This window comes from Branchiostoma belcheri, unplaced genomic scaffold (assembly GCF_001625305.1).
Source record: "Branchiostoma belcheri isolate BF01 breed outbred unplaced genomic scaffold, Haploidv18h27 scaffold12, whole genome shotgun sequence".
NCBI lineage: Eukaryota > Metazoa > Chordata > Leptocardii > Amphioxiformes > Branchiostomatidae > Branchiostoma > Branchiostoma belcheri.
Genome location: NW_017802602.1, coordinates 4,468,734 through 4,491,794, shown reverse-complemented (window position 1 = coordinate 4,491,794; position 23,061 = coordinate 4,468,734). Strand labels below are relative to the sequence as shown.

The 23,061-nt window shown below is 40.3% G+C and overlaps 1 protein-coding gene and 1 long non-coding RNA gene across 2 annotated transcripts; both read left to right on the top strand.

The window, feature by feature from the left end:
* The first annotated feature begins 3,409 nt into the window (after positions 1-3,409).
* LOC109462886 lies at positions 3,410-8,643 on the top strand. Its single transcript, XR_002139780.1, has 5 exons — positions 3,410-3,512; positions 7,458-7,557; positions 8,038-8,142; positions 8,272-8,360; positions 8,541-8,643. It is a non-coding gene; the product is annotated as an uncharacterized LOC109462886 (long non-coding RNA).
* Positions 8,644-8,910: 267 nt separating this feature from the next.
* LOC109462712 lies at positions 8,911-22,674 on the top strand. Its single transcript, XM_019759271.1, has 18 exons — positions 8,911-8,929; positions 9,100-9,228; positions 9,367-9,477; positions 12,967-13,197; positions 13,838-13,967; positions 14,544-14,736; positions 15,236-16,047; positions 16,281-16,398; positions 16,590-16,766; positions 17,339-17,545; positions 17,731-18,005; positions 18,279-18,414; positions 19,631-19,846; positions 20,217-20,370; positions 20,490-20,761; positions 21,273-21,467; positions 21,889-22,030; positions 22,529-22,674. The coding sequence occupies exons 1-18, from the start codon at positions 8,911-8,913 to the stop codon at positions 22,672-22,674; spliced, it is 3,663 nt and encodes a 1,220-aa protein (XP_019614830.1).
* The last annotated feature ends 387 nt before the right edge of the window (positions 22,675-23,061 follow it).

Below are 23,061 nucleotides of genomic sequence, written 5' to 3'. Positions count from 1 at the left end.
ATTTTGTGCTTTCTTTGAACTAACATAAGCTCCAAACCAAACTAGTTCTTTACTTGAAATTTACATGAAGTATAAAACAACAAATTGTCTATGAAATGCATGCTTGCAAAGTTTGGGTTCTTGTTTCGTTGCTACGCACTTGTCCTTTAAAGTGGGTCAGTTTTCATTATTTTGATGATATGTCATTTTGAGCTATCTTTGACCTAGCATAAGGTCCAAACCAAACTAGTTATTTACTTGAAAGTTACATAGAATATAAAACAACAAATTGTCTATGAAATGCATGCTTGCAAAGTTTGGGTTCTTGTTTCGTTGCTACGCACTTGTCCTTTAAAGTGGGTCAGTTTTCATTATTTTGATAATATGTCATTTTGTGCTATTTTTAACTGACATAAGTTCCAAACCAAACTAGTTCTGTACTTGAAATTTATTTACAACATAAAACAATATGTACTCTGTGGAATGCGAACTTGCAAAGTCTGGGTTCTTGTTTTGCTGCTACGCACTTGTCCCTGAAAAAGGGGCAATTTGCATATTTTCATGTCATCTTGTCCTATCTTTTGACTCTCATAAGTCTCAACAGTAAATTGTTTTGCTATTTAAATTTACACTGAATGTAAACCTATATATTGTCTTTGAAATGCATGTTTGCATAGGTCAGATTCCTGTGTTCTAGTGGCTGTACCTGTCCCTGAAAGTAGGCCATATTCTTCACTTGTCCACTAATGCAAAATATTGGCTATCTTTGGGAGTCTAATATGAAAAAGGAAAGGTTTTAATTCTTCTATCTCTAATTTTGACAGATCTATGCCTTGGGTTGTTTATGAAATAGTTAGCACCAACGTTTGCATGATATAGTTGTAGCAATGTGGCTGTTATTGAACGTATGCTACTTTATCTTAATTTGATGATAACAGTCTTATACAGTCATATTTAGCGTCCCCACATTATTGACTCTTGAAGACTTGACTTGTTTCTATATTTGAATAAATATGATAAATCCCTGCGCATCTTTCTAATATGTAGTCTATCACTCCATGTCTTTGTATAACTATGTCTATGTGGAAAACATGCATTTCAGTCAACTCCGCTATTCCTGTACATGTTGACTGTACTCATTTTGAGCAAGGACAGGAACTTAAGTACTCTTTCAGTTTTGCTACAAAGGCCGCTTTCCGACGGCGATCACTTATGGAAGATACATCGACATCAATGTGTTCACAAATCAGTTTTAGCAATGCAATCCCAAGTTCGTATAAGTCACCTCTCTTTGACATGTCACATAGGTTTATATCTCATCTTTATCAAGCTAACGTGAACTCTAGATGAAAGAGATAAGGACTTCTCAAGTTTCTTGCCCTGACCACGGAGCCAAGGGGAGATTCACTATAGTCTAGGAACTGGATGGCATGCTATGTTGCCCCTAAGGAAGGGGCAACATAGCATTAAATTTTGTATTTCAAATGCAGGCAATATTGGTTTGCAACTTATGATACTTTTAAATTGATAGTACATAATGACATATTGAAAAAAAATACCCAGTTTCAAGGCCAGTTTCACTGCAACAAAACAAGACCTCAAACTTGCACTTCATTGACAATATATTGTTCTATATTTCACGTAAATTGTAAGTACAAACCAATGTTGGTTTGGAACTTATGGTGGTTCAGAGATAGCACAAAATGACGTACTATCAAACTAATGAAAATTGTCCCACTTTCAGGGACAAGCGCGTAGCAGCAAAACAAGAACCCAAACTTTGCAAGCATGCATTTTATAGACAATTTGTTGTTTTATACTTCATGTAAATTTCAAGTAAAGAACTAGTTTGGTTTGGAGCTTATGTTAGTTCAAAGATGGCACAAAATGACATATCATCAAAATAACGAAAACTGACCTACTTTAAAGGACAAGTGCGTAGCAACGAAACAAGAACCCAAACTTTGCAAGCATGCATCTGATACCTCTGGAGTGGTTTATTATGCAGTGCAAATTTCAAACAAAACATCCTCCCCTTCTGGGACTTACAGTGCTTCAAAGTTGGGCAAAATTTCAGTTTTTTTACACCCTTAAAACAGTGCATTGTATTCAGAGTGCCCAAGACCTCAGATTTTACTGAACATTGGCTTTACTGCTATTTTATACAAGTTTAGGCATTGCTCTGATCAGCACATCTTGCTCTTGTCGTTACGCTAAAGCACTGATCAGTTATAGTGCCCTAAAGTTAGCCAATTTCTATGTTTTGTACATGCCAAAATCTGGACAAATGCCCTGAAAACTTCTTTGGCCCGTTGCCATGGCAACAAGGGGTTCTGAGCAAAAAGAAAGCTATTCTGAGGGGTTATGTATTAAGTACTATCACTGTGCAAAAAATGAGCCAAATCTATTTTTTGACCGGTGCCACCATTGTTTGATCCTTACAGACATTCGCTCTTAACACCTGTATACCTGTGAAAAAGGTACATGCTCTCTCATGATAGGACGTAAAGCGGAGGTCCTGTGTTTGAGGACAGCCACGTACACCTCTAGCACTTAAGATTCAATCTTAGAGACTACATGTTAGAGAATAGTTAAACCTTTATTATTACCACTGATATATATTCTGTACGTAATTTGCAACATATATATATTCTGTACGTAGGATGAAGTCATCCATACATGTATTTAACTTTGATAGATCTTCAGTTGTTGAAGACCATATACAAAAGTTCCTGTACTTTTTGTTCTGTCAATAAAGGGTCAATATAAAGAATCTTTAAGATCCCATTACAAGAAAGCAAAGATATAGCCGACAAAGCAACCACGCTACATTTTTCACAATAATGGTAATTGCATGAAAGCACCAATTGACTCACGATAACAGCAATGGTATGACTGCAGACACCATATTGCTAAATACTCTATCTATCTTTGCTATATACTAGTATACTGTAAATTGACATACTTTCGCGGAGGTTGACACAGTGAGGGCTTGCTTCAGCGTTGTAGAGGCGCCATACTCGTACTGGTACTGATACCCCGGCTTGAAGTCAACTAATCCAGAACAGCCAACTGCTAGCAACAGTACAGAAGCCAGCACGCGAAATCTGGCTTCCATTTTGTCCCCGATGTCCCTAAAGTTAAGCTATCCCCATGTTTTGTTGTTCCGCGCTACCTTTCAGTACATGACGTACTACGGTGTAGAACTAGTTATTCCGCTCTTTTGTGCCGGTCTGTTGCACGTTTCGCCGTTTCGTCAAACGCTTGTCTTATGGGGCCTCAGGCATAGAAACTAGACACGGAAGTTATTATGTTACTGCTGTTTACAGATATGGCGAGGACGTACGGCCTGTCTGCTATACAATCGGCACGTATCTGTTTGTAAAAGGTCCTTTGCTGGAAACGTTGACCAGCAAAATCAGTCTATCTCCGAGTACACCCAGCAATTTCATCAGAAACTGAGTCACGGACATCGACAGTATTCCAAAGGGTGGACAACGCAGACTCACCCCAGTTAGTGTCTTTGTATTGAGGTAAAACTTTGTCTTTTTTTTAGGGATTCGGAATCGTGTATTTTTTATGACATCTTGAACCACTTGGCTTCGTGGTGTTGTGCTCGGTTACGCCCTATGTTGTGATAAACTACTTTATAGATTCGTTTACTACTAAGTACCTTCGTCAAGAAAGTTTTCAGTGGCATTTGTCTGTTTGTCTGTTTGTACACAACATAACGTAATGCTCAAGAAGGTATGAATGGAAGTTAATGATATTTGGTGTGTGGAAAGGGTGGCCCCAAATCTTGAAATGATTATATTTTGGGCCTAGCTCCTGGTGGCTTTACTTGGTACTGCAGCAGAACTTTCGGTTTTAATATCTCATGATTTAGACATGCTAGGGTCACGCATTTTGCATGGAAGATAGCTCTTAGGGTAGGGAACAAGTGTCATTAGTTTAGACCCCCTGGCAGATTGCCATGGAACTGTAGGAGTGTTTGCTGAAAAATCTTCGAAGGAGGATAACTCAAGAACCAGTCGACAGATTGTCGTGATTTTTAGTATGTAGGTAGCAGAGGTGATGTTTGACATGACTAAATAACAATTATGCAAATCAGGATCTAATTTGCATAATTGATAAGGAAATTCTATAAATCTGCTTTGTTCAATAATAGGACTAAGAAACATTTGTGGCATATGTAATTGAGAACGACAGGATCATTGGCAGATATTGATGATGTAAAGGATTACCTAATTTGCAGACTTATCTCGTTATTACATCAACTTGACCGCAATAATCCAACTGGTACAAATTTTAATACAGCAATTTGACTTAACTTGATACCTTCCCATAGTAGCAACCAACATAGTCACCAGTGAACAAGACACGGTCAAATATTACAATCCGTAAAATAAGGACAAGGGTTTATATTTTCGTTCATGCAGAGTTGTTAATTGATAATAAGTGATTGACCAGATATGTGAACTGTGACATGACAGTGAACTGGTGGTGTACAACTTTGTATACACTAGTAATATCAGTGGTCATATTTTCTTCTTTTTGTCTTGCTATTGTATAGTCAAGGGACCGGTAAGACGGTAAGATTGTATAGTCTGGTTACCAGACTTATTCATAGCTCCCTAGTCCTACATCCTCTATTTTGCTGAGAGGATGCAGGAGCTATAAATAGGTCTGATAACCAGGCTAGCGATTGTATCCTCCTGTTACGTCCCCTCTTCGGTGTGGGAGCTTAGTAAGTGATGGTAAAGGTTCTTGGAAGGGCCTTTCCAAACTTGAGGCACATATTACTTTCCCTTCTGTCATAGATTATATGCTCTGAAACATCAGGAATCACATTCTGTTGCATATAGATTATGGCATTTGAGTTATTTATATTTTGTTATTATTTATGTCAGTTCAAATATTTGTTTACTGTTTTGTTACTTCAATTTCCCATTGATTGTACAAGTACATCAATTATTACTTTAATTTCAGACATATGATTTTCATTTTTGACCTCTGACCTCCAATGCACTTTTATTTCTCTATGCTGATTGTTTCAAGTTTGTCATCATTTTAACATAATTTTGTATGTTTTATTTATTATCATTATTGCTAAAAGTAATTACTATTATTATGTTATTATTATTTGCTATTTATTTGTTATTCTATTTTATGTTGGACTCTAGGAAGAATAGGATGGAATCAACCATACTAATGGAGATCGTAATAAACAAAAAAACAAACAAACAAAAATCAGGGCTTTACACATGTACACGTCTGATCATATGAGAGAACAGAATAGAGAGGTCATGGCCCAACGTCAGGGTACCATAGTGGCTCCACTCGTAGGTTAAAATGTTTAAGTTGGCAGAGAAGGTATAGTCCTTGATTCCTTTTTTTGTTATTGTTGTTATGCCCTTCATATGAATGCCCTGCCCTAGAACATGATCTGGATCTCAAGATGTCGGCCAGGAAATAATTTGATGGAGATAGTTTAGTGCCTTAAATTTGACGTGATTTCATGCAGGATTGGCTCATATCTACGTTATCTAATCCTCAGCATCGGCGTTCACAGTTTATCTTACATTTACCTTCTTGTAGTTTGAATACAAGTTGTAAAATATATCCTATAATTTATCACTAACATGTTGTTGGCATGGCATTTTAATTATCCAAATATAGTTTTCCAAGCAAAGAAATACCATTTTCTTGTTAATCAGATTCCATTTCATTTTCCTGGACATAACCAATTTCACAAGAACAAGTGATATCCATAATTGAATCCCTGTTTTTTTCTATCTATATTTTTCCCTTTACCGGGTGAAGAGATCTTCCAGCTGAGATTTACATGTTGACTTACCATTATCAACAGACTATGCTAAATGAATGACATTTGATCTACAATCGTAGATCAAATCACAAGCCCAGTAACCCGTAAATGTCACCTCTACTCCAAACAATGGCTGAGTCACATGATCAGCCGGTTGCCTCGGGTGTTTTCTTTACCAAGACAAGACTTCCGAGATCTCATACCTCCATGAAATATGAGCTTTCTTTGTCATGCTTCATTTTAACATGTCCTCATTATTTATGCAAATGACATCTACATTAACATAATATATACATAGTGGTGCTAACCTTTAAGTAACTTACACATGTCACGAGGTATTAATTCCCATCATTTACCAATAAGGAGTCCAGAATGTTCACATTAATTATGCAAATTAGGTCATCATTTGCATAATTGGTAATGAACCCCCCGGCCGTGTTATCACAAGGGCCGGAACACCCGTATCGAACGTAATCGCGGCCCAGGTATGACATAAAACACTGTAATTATAGAATTTCCTCCTTAATTATGCAAATTAAGTCCTAATTTGCATAATTTGCATTTAATTACGTACAATTCTCTCTCAGCTACCTACATACCAAAATACGTTGTTTCTATCTGGACTTATTGGCTTTTAAAGATTTCGCCAGAAAGTCCCCTGCAATTCCAGAACAAACTGCTAGGGGGACCAGACCCACACCACTTATTCCTGACAGGAAAAGTTATCTGTCACCAAAAAGTCAAGACCATAGCATGTTCAGGACAAAAGATACAAAAACCGCAAGTTCTGCTGCAGTACCAAGGTCATCCGCCAGGAGGCCAATATTTGACCTTGACTTTTTTCGTCCTAAGACCTATCAGCATACCAAATATCATCACAATCCATGGAGGCGTTATGAAGTTATGCTGACTACAAATGTTCGTCTTGAATTTTTGGTGACAGATTGCTTTTTCTGTCTGAAATAAGTGGTGTGGGTTTGGTCCCCCTACCAGCTTGTTCTGGAACTGCAGGGGACTTTCGCGCGAAATCTTTAAAAGCCAATAAATCCAGATAGGAACAACATATTTTCATCATTTTTGGTAGGTAGGTAGCTGATAGAGAGATGTACACAATTAAATGCCAATTATGCAAATGAAGACATAATTTGCATGATTAATGAGGAAATTCTATAATTACAGTGTTTTACATTTTAGTACTTTCATACATGTAATATATGTAATCTATGGCAGATAGAACGTCAACAGATACTAATTATGCAAATTATGACCTAATTTGCATAATTATTGCGAAAATTATATGATTTCTTAATGGTGAACGATGGCAATTCTGTACCTTGTGACATGTGTAGGTTACTTAAATGTTAACAACACTATGCATATATTATGTTCATATAAAGGCAATTTGCATAATTAATGAGGAAGTTTAAATGAGGATGTTTAAATGAAATATTGCCAAAGGATAGGAGTTTGACATGCAAAATATTGTAAGTTGAGTTTAGAACACCATAAATTAAACTACGTACATTATATCAATTGCCACCTTATTTCCATATTCAATGAAACAAAACATTTACATTAACTCTACATATTTCATGGAGGTATGAAGTCTGAATTAGTATGAATTCTTGTTAAAGCTTATTTTTCCCAATAGTGTTCACAATGTGGCTGAACCCACGGTGCTGGAAGGGCAGGACAACAGTCTTCCTACTTGTTTCTGCCCTGTCGTTCAGATGCAGCACTGCTTTAAGTGGGTAAGTCATACTTGAAAACAAGTTTGCCTGACTGGGTCTACCTTAGCGCAGGTCTTGAGGTGATTTCGATGGCCTTGAAAGTATGTCCCGTGCTTATTATGATGCTACACCTTGCCTGATAGAGAATGCGTGTATATATATTAAGTATAAAAGAATGAGTTTATATGAAGAATAAAATTGAAGCTTGCATGAGTCCATCTTCCATCAATTTTGGACATTCAGTCAATAGGTACACTTTGAAGCATGGGATTCGGTGTAGGAATCTTAGAATGTATGGACAAACGCTATGCAAAATATGTGCATAATAAGTTAAACGATAGAGAAACTTCACACACCAACACATGTTACGCTTGGTATGCTTTTAACTTTACATTTCGATTGTGGACAGTAATAAGCACGTAATAGTCACCTGTATATACAGATGTGGCCGAAGGAGACCGTAAACCCAGTCTCGTATATAACCTGTTTTTTTTACTCCAGGTCAAATGTCTGCCATCGAACGGTTTCCTATGGTTGTCGGGAAAGTTACAGTCAGAGGTACTACACCAGATGTGGAGACATATGGAGGTGGTTTAGCTGTGCACGGTACCTAATCTTTTACTAGATAAAATGTTTATGCGAAATGTCTTAAGCGTTTGGTCCTCTGTTTAGCAGCATATATGGAGCTGGAGGATTTTGTAATTGTCACATACCTGCATAATCTATCGTTTTCAGATACCGAACCGCCTACCGATCGGCAACCTGTTACCGTTCCGAGGCTTACTGCTGTTCCGGATACACAGCGAGTGGGGGAAGATGCATACGTAAGCATCTGATTCTGTATGTCTTAACCCTATACTGGTATCTTTATTGACAATGCAAAATATGAATAATCAATAATTGATAATTGTTATGTCTTATGTAGATATCATACGCCAAGGCATTAGAGACGTTTGCACTGCCATCTTCAAGTACATGTAATTGTAAGTTTCCCTCTATTCCAGCTGTGTGTCATGGAAGGACATACTGTTTCAACGGCGGGTCCTGTACCAGGCCTAACATCTGCAGCAACTGTAACGATGGCTACTATTCACCGAGATGTGACCGTGAGTAGATCTGTTTCTTTTTTAGTCCAACATAATCAGTTGGAATCTTTCGTTAGGAAGTAAATGATTGTGTTGTCACATATTCCACACCAAAGCGGTTTGATTCAAAGAAGTTCATTTGCTGATAACGTCGAATCTAGATCTTAAGACTATTTCATATATCTCCAAGAACTTCGTGATAAAAGGCAAAGATCCTGCGCTGTGAGGCAGTAAGCTCAAGTATAACAGTATTTAGTATATATTGATATAAGGTATTTCTTTGACTGGCATGACACTAAGAGTCGCAAGTGTTGATTGATTTTGTCATTGCTGTAATCAACATCGCTATTTTTTGACAATTTCAGCTTGAAACGAATGTAATTTTCATCTTTTCCTCCTTGTCTATACATTTTTGAATGGTACATTTGAATGATACATTTTTTAATGTAACGGTACTAACAAAGCGGTCTTTTTCCAGGATGCACCCAAATATCGAACTGCGATGCAGAGAGATGCACCACCAGCTACAACCAGCGATGTCACAGGTGCAACGGAGACTACGGAACCAGTGGCAAGGCATATGACAATCTCTACACATCTTGCAGGGGTAATAAAACATTGATGCTAAATATAACTTGGATCCGTTATTTTACTTGAGCCTTTAAAAATATAACTCTTTTACTGAGTTACTTGCTCTCTATAACATTTGTGACCTTATATCTTATTGTTAAATCCCCCCATACAGAGAAATGTTCCTGGAGAAGCAGCAGTAACAACTGTTACCCAGGCACGTGTCCGACCACGCCTTCGTCATGCAGATGTACTGCGGGATTCGGCGGTGCGCATTGTAGGACAAGTAAGTACCTATATATGCAGACATTTTGTTTAGCCCAAGAGGTGGGTACTACGCTTATATAAAGTATTTCTCGTATTATGTTGTGATAATGTCTTGCACTATGTTGTGATAATGTCAGGTGGAATGGTACCCAATATGAATACATCATGAAGGTAAACCGGGAAATATATAAAACGTTGCTTTTAAAACTTTCAACAGTTTCTAAGTTTAACGTTATTGTTAAGAAAACTGTACTTTGTGGGGATTGGTCTCTTCCACCTGCAATGTGAATCTGCGAAAAGCAAGTAGCAACTAGAAAGGCCAATATTTGCTTTGGAGCAAATACAGCGATGGGTTCACCACATTTTACGACATGGCAGGGAAAGAATGAGAAACACAAGGGAAAACAATGATTTACATTGATATAACTATAATATGAAGTAACATACAACTAAAACAACAGTTGGATAGCTATTCCCTACTTTATTGGTTAGGATTTTTAATTGCACAATGCAAACTGTTGATTTTCAAAAAAAAAAAACGTTCATGCCCCGCATTCCAATGCTGGAGCAGAAAAGCTTGAAATACCTACCAAAACACTTGAATAAAGACATACTGTCAGTATGGAAATGCTCTGTGCAGGTGTTAATCAAGTTAAATCCCAACAGCCAATCAGCAAGAAATGCTCTGTGCAGGTGGAAATGCTCTGTGCAGGTGTTGATCAAGTTAAATCCCAACAGCCAATCAGCAAGAAGTATAGAGGAAAGCTGCATGCCTATTGGTTGATGCCCTGCATTCCATTGTGATGACTCATGCCCAGACGTGGTAAACACGGTACACTAACACAGTAATGCATTTGCTATAACACAGCCAAAAAACTAAAATAAAACCATCACGGCGGTCAATTTCTAGGGTAAAGTTTCCAATTCTAAGGAGGGGTATCAGGTTACCGGGGTTCCACGCGCGGCTTCCGTGGAGCCAGTCTCAGCAGTAAACATTTTGTTAAGCAATAATTAACAGTTTCACGGGGACTGCCTTGTCCAAATGTGATAAAATCAGCACTGCATATACCTCAAATGTTGTTGTTTTTATTACAATGCTTAAATGTATGTGAAATCACTCTCAACGCGTCGAATGCTTATTCTAGAACAATCGACGTCAATATCCAAACAACTGATTTAAACCGACCCCAAATCTTCCAGAAAATCACATATTTTTGCATTTTAGTGAACAGTAGAACAAAACTAAGACCCGTGTAAAAACGAGCTTGAAGCCGCGGGTTCAAGCTGTAATGACCGCGGGTAACCCCGGATCGAACGAACATTCGGTTCGATTGACGTCATATCGAACATGATTCGATTCGAATGACGTCATATCGAACATGATTCTGTTCGATATAAAGGTTGGAATATTTGGGCCCAAATTTGACCATCGTGCATTTTAAAAGCCTGTATCACAAAAATTTAAAAAACGCCTAGGGGTATTTGCCCACTGTACCTCCATACCAAATTTCAGGACCTTAGGCCCTAAAATGAAGAAGCTGAATCCGTTTAAACTAGAAAGGCCAACATTCGCTTCGGAGCAAATGTAGGAATTTCACTCCATACCCTTCCCCAAACAAAAATGAGAGATTCTAAATAAATCATACTGCAATTATACAAGGACAAGCTGTTTGAATCTCGACAGGTATTTACAAAACTGGCACTTGGCAATTATCTCCCTTTTTTTTACAAAGATACAACGACACGCACTTTAAATCTCGACAGCTTTACTTTACACTTTTGATGAGATTGTAACTACTACTAACGGAAGCAAAATTTTCACGGCCTGAGAAAATGGACATGTTCACGGAACTATATATTCACGGTGGTGACAGTTGCAGGAAAAAGAAAGCCCAGGAATTATTTCCTAAATGTAATGATAAGTTCACAATACAGAGGTGACAGTGAAAACCGTGAACATTGACCCCCCGCTTGCGTTGCGGTACAGTGAACAAAAATCGGGGAATTACAGCAATCAATTTACTGAGTATGTTTGCTTAGTTTCCAGATTGTTTTGTACTTGTAGTTTTTAAATGAACGAAAACCGATGCGCGCACAGATGTTACTTTTGTGACAACATACAAAGTGATTTTGGTTTGTATGTTGAAAAATACAAAAGACTAACATTCGAAGTTATTGAAATTCTTGAGTAAGAACAATCAGTTTTGGAATGTTAAAAGCAAAGCAATGGATATTAAAACGAAAATGTTAAAATTAAATGTTGAAATTGTTAAAATGTAAAATGGTTAAAATGGTTAAAATTGTTGAAATTGTTAAAAATGTTAAAATTGTTAAAAATTGTAAAAAGGGTAATTAAAAATATCCAGTGTACCGGGGTTCGAACTCGTAATGTCTGGACTTGCAGCCCTGCGCGTTACCAACCGAGCTATCTGGACGCGTTTCCATTACTATCTGCATTGTATGTCATATAAAGTGAACAACATGGCGGTAACGATCGCTTCAAGTACTAGTAAGGGACTTTCTAGGAGATTTCCTTCTTTATCAGGTTCGCTTTTGAACCACCGGTACCTTGATGTAACGTAACTATCAATCCGGCTAGCAGAAGCCGCCGCTCCCTGTCCAATCTTTGAAAACTGTCGGGGCGTGCGCCGACGATACACATTACGTACCGTTGTTTACAGTACTCGCGGGGCGCAGGTCATTGACCTCCCGCTTGCGTTGTTCCAACAGAGAAGAGCAAAATATCTGCCAGTTTTTGCGTCAGATTTTCAGTGTTTGTTAAAATCATATACAGACATCCATGCAGCTATAATTCTTCCAACTAGTTCGTAGTTAGGTGAAATGTTTATAGGAATCACACGAATCGGTATCCAATATCAGAGTATCATGGCCCACGGCCGAGACCGCGTGGACCAGCCGCGCTGGTAATCCCCCTATTGTACGTGAAAATGGTAGTAAATAAATTAATTAGCCAACAGCCAATCAACAGCCACATCTGCAAACATGACCACACCTGCTTGTATGCCCATATTTGGGCCTTCCCTCGAATTCCTTTCTTATTATGTCACGCGCGTACGCCCCCACAGTACTTTCCTATGGGGACCACTAAAAAGCAAATAAAACGATTGTAAAAGCTTGTATCAAAAAATTTAAAAACGCCTAAGGGTATTTACCCACTCTACCTCTATACGAAATTACAAGTAATTTCGCCCAAAAATGAAGGAGTTGAATCAATTTAAAGAAGTGGCAGGAGGAGGAGAAGGAGAAGGAGGAGGAGAAGAAACATCAGAAAAAGCAATATGGGTTCACCACCACTTCGTGGTGTGGTGAACCCATAACAAAACACAGTCACGGAATTCTGTGTGTGAGTAGGTTAACGGGTAATTGGGTGCATGTGGTCGGTTATGTTAGCATGTTGGTTATTTCACTCATCATACCTTTATAACAATAAACGGTTTTATGTACAAAGCCTATGGAGTTTGATCAGTACATGTATCATCTGTTGCAGTAACCAGCCGACCAAGCATCATAAACTGCCTTGCGTCCTTAACCCGCAACACCGATAGAGATGAAGCTAGTTGTGAACAGTCAACTTTAAAATACAGCAACATGCGCCCGACCACTCTGACGGTAACATGGACAGGCCACTTCACCCCGAGTGTTCCACCTAGACCAGTCTATGTGCACAGCCACGCCTTGGGAATAATTTCAGGAGGGTTTACTGCTTCACAATATAGAGGTGAGAATGATTGCTCAGCTAAAATGTTTATTTTCAATCATTAACTTTTACCTTTCCGAAAAAGAATGGACACGTTTACAGTGGCTTTTAATGTGTTAGACGTTTGACTGATATCTAGAATCTGCGAGGCATATTTACGAAGCCACATTCAGCGATTGACTCCCTAGACACACGTACAGCAGCTAAACAACAGTGGCAACTGCGGAATATATTCTTCGTCCGTGAGCTCCCTGGTGATCTATTGTAATGTGTGTCTAGTCTCCACCAGACTCATTTTTCAGGCTGATAAATAGTAGAAATTGGCATAAAAAGGGAATATCATGGGCAGATTTCTAGGAGATGGCCGCCATAGAATCTTCATCCAGCATGCCTGCGCGTACTATTTATCAGCCTACAAAAGGAGTCTGATGGAGACTAATGCGTGTCCAATGGCTCTAATGTTCTGGGAGCTCTACTGACGTAAAAAAAAAAACAATTCATGAAAACAATTCTAACATTGACATGCAGATTGCTGCATCCACACTTGTCATTAATCCGACATATCATTGGAAGTGTCATTATTTCATGAATGTGGTGCCAAGTGCCCTATGTTCAATACTTCTACCAATATTCAAAAGTGGTTTATCAATTTATCTTGCAGGTAACACTTTGCTCAGGAGAGTCAGAGAGACATGTAGCTCATCGGCCAGTAACAGTAACCCTAGGACGACTGTGATGACCTGCACAGTGAATATGGCGATCTATAGCTGGTCTATAACCGATGGCGACAGGTAGTTAGACAAGTACTGCCTTGAGTTCAATGCTTTTGAAGTCATGAGAGTACTAAATGATTTATCCTGCATAGATTCTGCTTCTGGTATTTGTAAAATGCATTGTGATTGCTTCCTTGGTGTGGTTGGTAAGGTTTTCTGAAGGATTAACCATGTTTATTTTAGGCTCCTCTAACAATAACAAAAAATCCCAACAGTTTAGACATGTACAGTATATGTAGTAGATTTCCTGTTAGAATATTCAGGTGGCATGCATACTATGATGTTAACTTCACCTCTAGGGAATGAAGTATTGTTTCTGGCTTGCCTGTCAGTATGTCTGTATGCATATCTGTTAGTGTGTATGTTTCTGTGATTCCTGACATACATCTTCAGCACTGCTTCTTTTGTCTGCTGGATTACTAGTAGATAGACGGTCGCAAAAATTACAGGTAAGTTTGCCACCTCTAACTGCCTTGTTCCTAGAGTCAAAGAAACGCGGCTGTGGCCTGCATTTGTTAGGGTGATTTAGACAATTGTCCTGAAGCTGGATGCTGGTTAAAACTGAATCTATATCGTTTCATCATGATTCGACAGGATTCAAGCTGTGGCAGATTTCAGAAATGGCGGATATGTCAACATTTACAACAGAGACGCTGGCAGCACCATTCAAACGAATTACTATTCTGGAACTTCGTCCTATTCTGCCCCAGCCCAGTTTGTTTTCGATTTCATCGCCCCAACATGCAGTGGCACACAACTCAACATCGGCCCGTCCGTTACCAAACAGGTATGGCAGTTATCAGGTTGATTCTTTTGAAAATTGAGGAGTGTATCATATGAAGCAGAAAGTCTGTGGCGCCCTCCGTCTCTTTCAAGGGATGATTGTAATGCCCTGACGTCGATGGCTTCTTTATTCCTTTTGCAAGAGAGTCTGGTTCCTTGTCAAAGATTTTTATCTTGTCCAATGGAACCGAATGCTCACGTGGCTCTATATGTAGTCTAGTAACTCAAACTTTCTGCTAATTAGATTCCACCACTCACTGAGTCACGTGTCCTGTCTGCATAACTTGAAGTCACAGAAGTTGAGAATTACTTTTTCCTCTAGAGTATAACTGTTGATCAATAACGTCGACGGGCTCAGAGAATCTCACCCATCCAAGTTCCATGGCATCGTCATCTCAAGCAGCATTCAACACTCAACTGTCACCCTAATACATCTACAGCTCCTTGATAAACTTTTTACCTTGTCTTTACTTTGTTTTTACCTTGTTTTCTTGTGCCTTCAGAATCAGATTACGCTGCAGTTCTCAGGATGGACGGATGCTTTGAGTGGAGTCGCAAAATATGAGTACAGTGTCTACATGTTAGGGGCTACCAGCGAAATCCTAACAGAGCCTTCAACTTCAGTTGCTCATGGCACCATCCAAGCAAGCAGCATCCAGCACCCCACCATCACCCTGACCCATGCAGGCGTGTACTCAGTCATACTAACGGTGGACGACGCCGCAACCAACTACAGACGTACCAGGCGCTTCGTCCTGTTTGACAACACCAACACTGTGGAACTGGACTCGCACCACCCACTCGCCATCACTAACAGCGTTGCTGGGAATGGGGAGAACTGGCTGCATTGCACGGCGTGCACGGTGACAGCGTCCTGGACCAGCCATTTCATTAATCGGTACCACCACAACAACAAACTCCTGAACCCTATCGCGGAATTTCATGCTGGAATAGACGCTGCCTACGACCAAACGACGGGTACGCGTAACAAGAACGAAATTCCCAATGCCCAGGGAGTTACACAGTTCCAAGTAGCCTTTACAAAGGACCATGCAGGGGGTACAACTTTGACTCAAGAACCGACCAGCTGGACATCAGTTTATCTCAACACACAGCGCAGCTTTTACCAAAGTAAGCAGGATGGAGACACCGTGAAAATATGGGTCAAGGCGAGAGACATCATGGGGAACGAGATCACCGACAGCGTCACGGCACACGTCGACTCCTCGCCACCGGTCATAGAAAACATGTGGCTGGCGAGTGGAGACGAGACCAACATTGTCGTGCACAACTCTGTGGATCTGTATGAAATGCAGTAAGTATATGTTCAACTTTCTCTTTTCTTGGTGGATGGAAGGCATGAAAAAGTCTTAATCCTGCATAGAATACATCTTTGTGTAGCAGAAGATGATTGCTATTTTTTTACTACCAATTTTTGGTCATACATTATTTCTTCGCGCACCTAATTTGGTTTCAACCGACTGAAGAAGAATCTTTTTTCTCCCTGTATGACACTTTAATGTGTGATTTTTTTTTTGTTTACAACAGAATTCAGTTCGACGCATTTGACCAGCATAGCGGACTCCATGACATAACCTGGAGACTGACCGACTTTAAAACTTCAGCCAACATTGGATCAGGAGTAGTAGCTGTACAAACATTAGCTGTAAGTAAATTTCTTTACAATATCAGAAGGAATGTACTTTGATTCTTTTAATGGTAGATACATGTAGTATGCACTGATTCAGTTTACTTCAAACATTTTTGTCAAAAACACGGAGTAGAAATGCTTCGCTATCGATATCTTGTTGACAAGCTATTTTTCATATCTGAAGTCATTCCTGTTTTGTTTTTCAGTGTGGTAGCACCTGTACCACTAACTGTGTACAGACTGCAAAGGGACCGTGTTACAAAAAGGATTACATCATCACCATTGACCAAAGCCAGGTGAATGTGGGTGGACATGACCACGACTACCTCCTGACAGTCACTGTCAGGAACAAGGCAACTCTCAGCACAACACAAACACTGAAGGTAACTGCTTTTTTCACTGCGGGGGATTAGATACTATTTGGTTAAATCTACTCCTAAAGATCGTGGGGGTATTGTCCCAGAAGCCTTAGATGGATTGACACGTCATGCCAACCAAGTCCCTTCGAGAGGTGCAAATCACTGATCCCTGAATTTGTTTGGTGACTTTTCCACGAATCTGATGACACTATCAATAACGAGCAATTCATGGTTTGGGATATGGCGAACAAGCACCATGCGTGACAGTCGTGTGGTGTGACAGTGTTCGACTCGGAACCAAGAAGTCCCGGGTTCGAACCTGCCATGCCACCGATCTTGTGCACTTGAGAAAGGCACATAACACGACTTTCCTCACTTCTATCAGGAGAAAATGAGTAATGTGTTGTCCTCTATGTCGGTGGCAGCATAAAAATAAGTTGAAAAACTTGAGTGTGCCGTCACCACGTCTTGTGATACATGTTGGAATAAAAAAGGCAGCATGCGTAACCTTTACAGCTTAAACAGCTTACATGGTATTCACGCCCATTTGAAGTTAGTACTTTCTTCAGCTCACTGTTAGCTTTGGTTTGTTCCAGATAACAGTGGACACATCCCCGCCTCTTCCCGGTACTGTGCATGACGGTTTAGAGGGGCAGGCAGAGATAGACTATCAGCAGACGACAGCGATTAAGACCTGGTGGGACGGCTTCTTTGACGAAGAGAGCGGCGTGAAGTTCTACCTGTATGGCTATTCTACCAGCTGCTTGGATGCAGCTGATCTTCAACTACCGAAGGGCGCATCTGTAAGTACTATGGTTAATGTTAATCAAATCTTGTGCCTACAAACTTGATTTTTCACACTTGGAAAATTAGGCCTTTTTGATTAGCTGCATTCTAATTGAATAATCTCAACATTTAAACTGAACTGTTACTCTGCAATGTCCATCGCTGCACCAGCTTACGTAAATGAGTTCAAACTGAATCACAGATAACCAGGACAACTGACACCAACGCTGTCTACACGGCACCAACCCCCGGGACCTACTTCTGCACAGTGGTGGCCTACAACCACGCGCTGGACCCGTCCGTACCGGTGTGTTCTGACGGCGTCACGGTGGACGTCACCCCGCCGACTCTCACGGCCATCCAGGTGGACCACCTCGCCGTCCGGCCTGGGGTGGTGAAAGATGCTGGTGGTGACGTCTGGTTGATAGACCAGAGACGGCACCGTGTGCTGGTGTTAGACCCCCCAGCGCAATGCCTGTAAGTCCCGTTGTAAAACCATAGACATACGTATACGTGTATCTTCTTGTCCCCAGATCGTTTTTCATTGACGCGAAATAGTGCAGAACGCCTGCAATAGATAAGTATGTAGCTTATGCTATATGTAGCTTTGCAATACAAACCCGGAGGAGGCAAACTAGCTGTCTTCAACTTAGATTGACTATGAGGTAGTGACAATCCTTCAGGCCATGTTAGAATTGCCACAACAGAAGAGACACAACCTTAAGATTATCATTTGAACTTTTTCTGCAGCACTGCACCTCGAGTAAACAACATCGATGACTACGCCCCGAGGCTAGATCTTGTGACGAACACCACCCTGTCCAACCAGTACTGCACTCAGCACCGAGGGCCACCAACAATCAACTACCTTTCGGTCGACCGTACTGTGAGTACTACTTTTAGTAAAACATTGAACTTTATTCCAACACAAGGGTTACAGAGCGATCAAAGTTTCGACGACCACTGTCGCCTTCATCAGGAGCAATCATAGAGAAATATATCACACTTCCCACCAGACCCACGAGGAGTCTTAGGTCGTACATGCTTACACCTGTCAGATCTAAGACGTCAGCGTTCAGTCACTCCTACATTCCCAGACTTGTTACTATCTGGAACAAGTTAGGTTCTGACCTCCGTGGTACTGGTGTGCGAGCCGCTCATCAGTCTGATATCATAGCATTTCAACATAAACTGGCAAAAGTAGCCTACAACAGATTCAACACTCAATACAGTCTTGATCTGCCATGTACCTGGACCACTTCGTGTGGATGTAGCTCTTGTATTGCCTCAAGACCTCACTAGATATCGTTCCGATATGGTTATCTCTTCCATTCATTGTTGTTACCTTGATTATGTTTATATGATATTTTGTGCCCTACTTGTATTATAGATTGTTGACTGTGTAATGTACATTCTTGTTGTTTTTGTATGTGGGAGGGCAACTAGCAAAGGTGCTTCGCACCTGTTTTGCCCTCCCCTTCACTTTGTGAAAAATTTAAATAAACAAATAAACAAATAAACAAATCAGGATAATTAACCCTTGTGTTGGAATAAAGTTCAATGTTGTACTATGATTACTACCAACACAGATGAACTTTCATGATAATCTGAGTACTAATTTTGTTACTCAGTTTCTCTTAGATTTCCAATGGGTTCTGTTTGGCAACAATTGTAAGGGCTTAAAGTAAAATCATTATTCTATAGGACCTTGTGTATTTATGTATCGGCAATGATTAAATGATTTAAGATGAATATACGTTGGTTTCTTGATATCGAAAATCCATCCCTGTGACCAACCGTTTTTGCAAGCAGAAATAGAACTTAAGTTACCTTTTATAGTAAAACATTGAACTTTATACCAACACAAGGGTTACAGAGCGATCAAATTTTCGACGACCACTGTCGTCTTCATCAGGATAATGAACGATCAATCACTTCACAACGTGATCTCGCGAGAGCTATGGTTTACAAACACGTGACTTTATTCACACGAGACTTTACTGATACGTGACGTAGGCAATTGATCAAAAGTGCCAGGGAGTTTATATCGTCCACCATCTCTATAAAGTGAAGGCTAAAGTTACCTTTACTTGGTACTTCAGCTGTTTGTTTCCTGGATCGGTGAGGATGAAAGCGGGATTTACGATTTCTCGGTGGGGTTGAGCAGCACCAGTAGTACAAGTAGCCCCGACATCATGCCCTTCACCTCCACCACCGGCATCCCGGAGCTGCGCTTCTCCCATCCACGCATCAGTCAGAACTCCCAGTTCCATCTGGTCATCAAGGCTGAGAACAGCGCGGGGCTAACCACTGTCAAGGTAAGACATTTGTGTTCATAGCGGTGTAATCAAGCAGAGGGAACAGCTCACCCTTACTCGATCCATTTAGCACATACCACGTCTGCATTGATATAACTCCATACGTACCAGAAGTACTGTAATTCTTTGTAGTTTCTCTTTCCGACACCAACAGAGCCGGGAGCAGACATGCCTATGTAGACTTTACTTATCCACCCCTAGCTATGGACATTTCAGTGAATCACAGTAAACACAAAATGGTGTCAGAAGTGGGATTCACCTCGAGTTTTGCATTCATGGCTTGATTTGCTTACAGGGTAACTTTGAGGTAATTAATTCATTGAAAAGGGAAGGTTTGTACTTTGTAGCGACTTAATGTTTTTATTTTCAGACTGTAGGCCCCATTGTTGTGGACATAACTTCTCCTCAGTTTGTCGGACAAATCACGCTATCTACTGAGGGGAACTATCTTGTAGGACGCTGGTCAGTGAACGACTTCTACGACCAAGAAAGCCAGGACCCACTGCAGTACCAATTCGCTGTTGGTAAGCAACACTTTTTATCAGATTCGATTTAATTATATGCTGGTGGTGTGATAATATTGTTACGAAATACAGCTATGATTTCGATTGAAGCAGAATTGGTGTAACCTGATTTGTTTCAGGACGTCACCCAAGTTCGGCTGACATGTCAAGTTTCCGCGATGTTGGAGCCAATGGTCCCTGCGCGAGCTCTCAGCCTCCGAACTGTGCAGCGATTGGAACAGACGCGTTGGACCTCCATCCAAGTGACAGTTACTACATGTTTGTCAAAGTGACCAACCCGGCAAGCCTGTCGGTCATGGGTACATCAGGCGCTTACAGGATACCCGGGACGTCACCCACATACGGTGTCGTGTTTGACATTGCGCCGGATGTGGATGACGCAGGAAGTCACGTAAGCTGTTATCATTGTTACTAACAGTAGATGATAGGTAGTATATAGTATTATTGTAATGTATAGATTCCTAGCGCTTTGCATTAGAATATAGTGTACCAGTATGAAATACTCATGTTTTACATACTGGATTTTGTGCATTTAGCCCATCTGGGCAAGAACATGCAATAAAGATTCATATCATATTATCATTATGTACACGTCCAAATGCTATATGATGTACTAGTTGACCAAGCTAGAGTCCTCCTATCCTCTTTAGCTTTCGAGTATGTGCTAGATTCTCTCTAAGGGAACTATCTCGAGAGAGAAAATATCACAATAGGGACTCTCAGTTCTGTTTCTATCAAAATAAAAACAAAGTTTTACGTGGTGTGGATTTGGTAATGTAGATTTTCACAAATGTACTTGTTTACAGGACATGAAAGACACATCGTCTTTACATACCACCCAGAAGATGAAAATGACATACCGCCAAGTAATATTCATGTTGGTATGTCTGTATTTATTTTAGGATTACGAAGACGTCGACGCCCAAACAGACACCGGAGTTTTGTCGGCACGTTGGTTCGGCTTCAGTCAAGATGCAGCGGCAGTTACCTATGAGGTGGCGGTAGGGACAACTGCCGGCGGTCAGGACGTCCGACCCTTCACTACTGCTGCCGGCACGGATGTCTCCATCACCGGCCTTAGTCTCCAGTACTTCCAGGTACGTGTCTTAGTATTTTTGTTGTTGAGACAATGTCGATAGACTAATTAGGAAATGACAGAGCTACTGTGTCAGCAAGGACAAAGACCATCGATCAAACATCATTGCCATTGGTCAATGAGATTCTTGAAAGAGCTTATTATGGGGAAATTACTACAAGACCTTGTAGACAATTGTGATCATTGTGAATCTCACCAAAACACATTGGAGATCACGCACGGACAGTTGACAGATCTATCAACAATTTTTGACCATCAACTGTTTTGTGTCTGTGCCCACATAATCAGTTGTATGTATTGATAGTGCTAGGTGAACCCGTGCAACCCTTTCTAGTCTGAAACTATCAAATGTATTTTGAAGTATATGATGTAATGTACTAGTCTAAACTGCTGCAACGTTGTTGTCGTTATGAACTATTTAGACCTACTTCATCACTGTGAGGGCAACGAATGATGCGGGGACTGCCATAGTCAGTTCAGACGGGGTCACCGTTCTAGAGCACGATGGCCGGGTAGAAGGAATGGTGGTGAAAGATGGACCAGGGTGTTACAACAACTTCGACGGTAAGAGAAATTCGTTCTTTCTGCAGAATTCGTCTCTTTTTCATACGAATTGCCTTTTTTGTCCGTTTTCCCCTGTTATTTCATAGTGTTATACCACATATCACATACCACAATAGTGACTTAAACTTAACAACCCTTGTCCTGCGGAGCACAACAATAGTTGTTCTGTACATACAGTACCATCTATGTAGCACCAGGTATAGGTACGATTTGGGGGTATTTCTCGTGCACCGCATCACACCGCAGCGAAACGTAACGAATGCGAAGTAACTATGCCACTGCAGGGCAAAAACAAAAAGGGGGGTCTATGATCTAATTAAGATATGAAATTATTGAAAAATATTGTGCCAGGAATGCCAGCAGGACAAGGGTGAAGGTGTATCTGATAGATTATTTGTCATCTTATTCAATAGATACAAAGACTACTCGTGTAGACACTAAATTATTGAACTTTGCCAACATCCCCTGTGTACAACAAGTGATTTTCTGGTATTGCAGATACCTGTCAACAAGAATTTCAGCTTTCTGTCTCCACTTGCTGGGTACGCTGGGAAACACCGCAAAACGTCCAGGGCTACTTGAGCGAGATATACTGGACCATAGAAGAGCAGTTACAGAATGGTACGCCATCATTTTTACTATAAACTGGTATCACTACTTGAGAATAGAACCTTGATAGCTTAGGTATTCAGAACTGGTGATACATTTTGAGAATAAGGCGAGAGAATAAGCCCCCATCTCATACCTTTACACCCCAATACATATGAACTTGAATTCAGGTGGTTCAGGGAATCAGCAAATATGAGCAAGATCTCTCTAAAGCAGACTTTGTGGTCCCTCTTCCACATATACTCCATATGTTAGTAGTAACCCTAACCCTAGCTAAAATAAAAATCGATCAAAACAGGGACACCTTGGTATCATTGTAAAGCTCTCCCGGCCAGAGGATCCAAACTGCAAACCAAAAGTAGATATTGTTTTTCGTTGCCGAGATATTTCTGTAAGAAGTTAACCCTAACCCTAACCCTAGC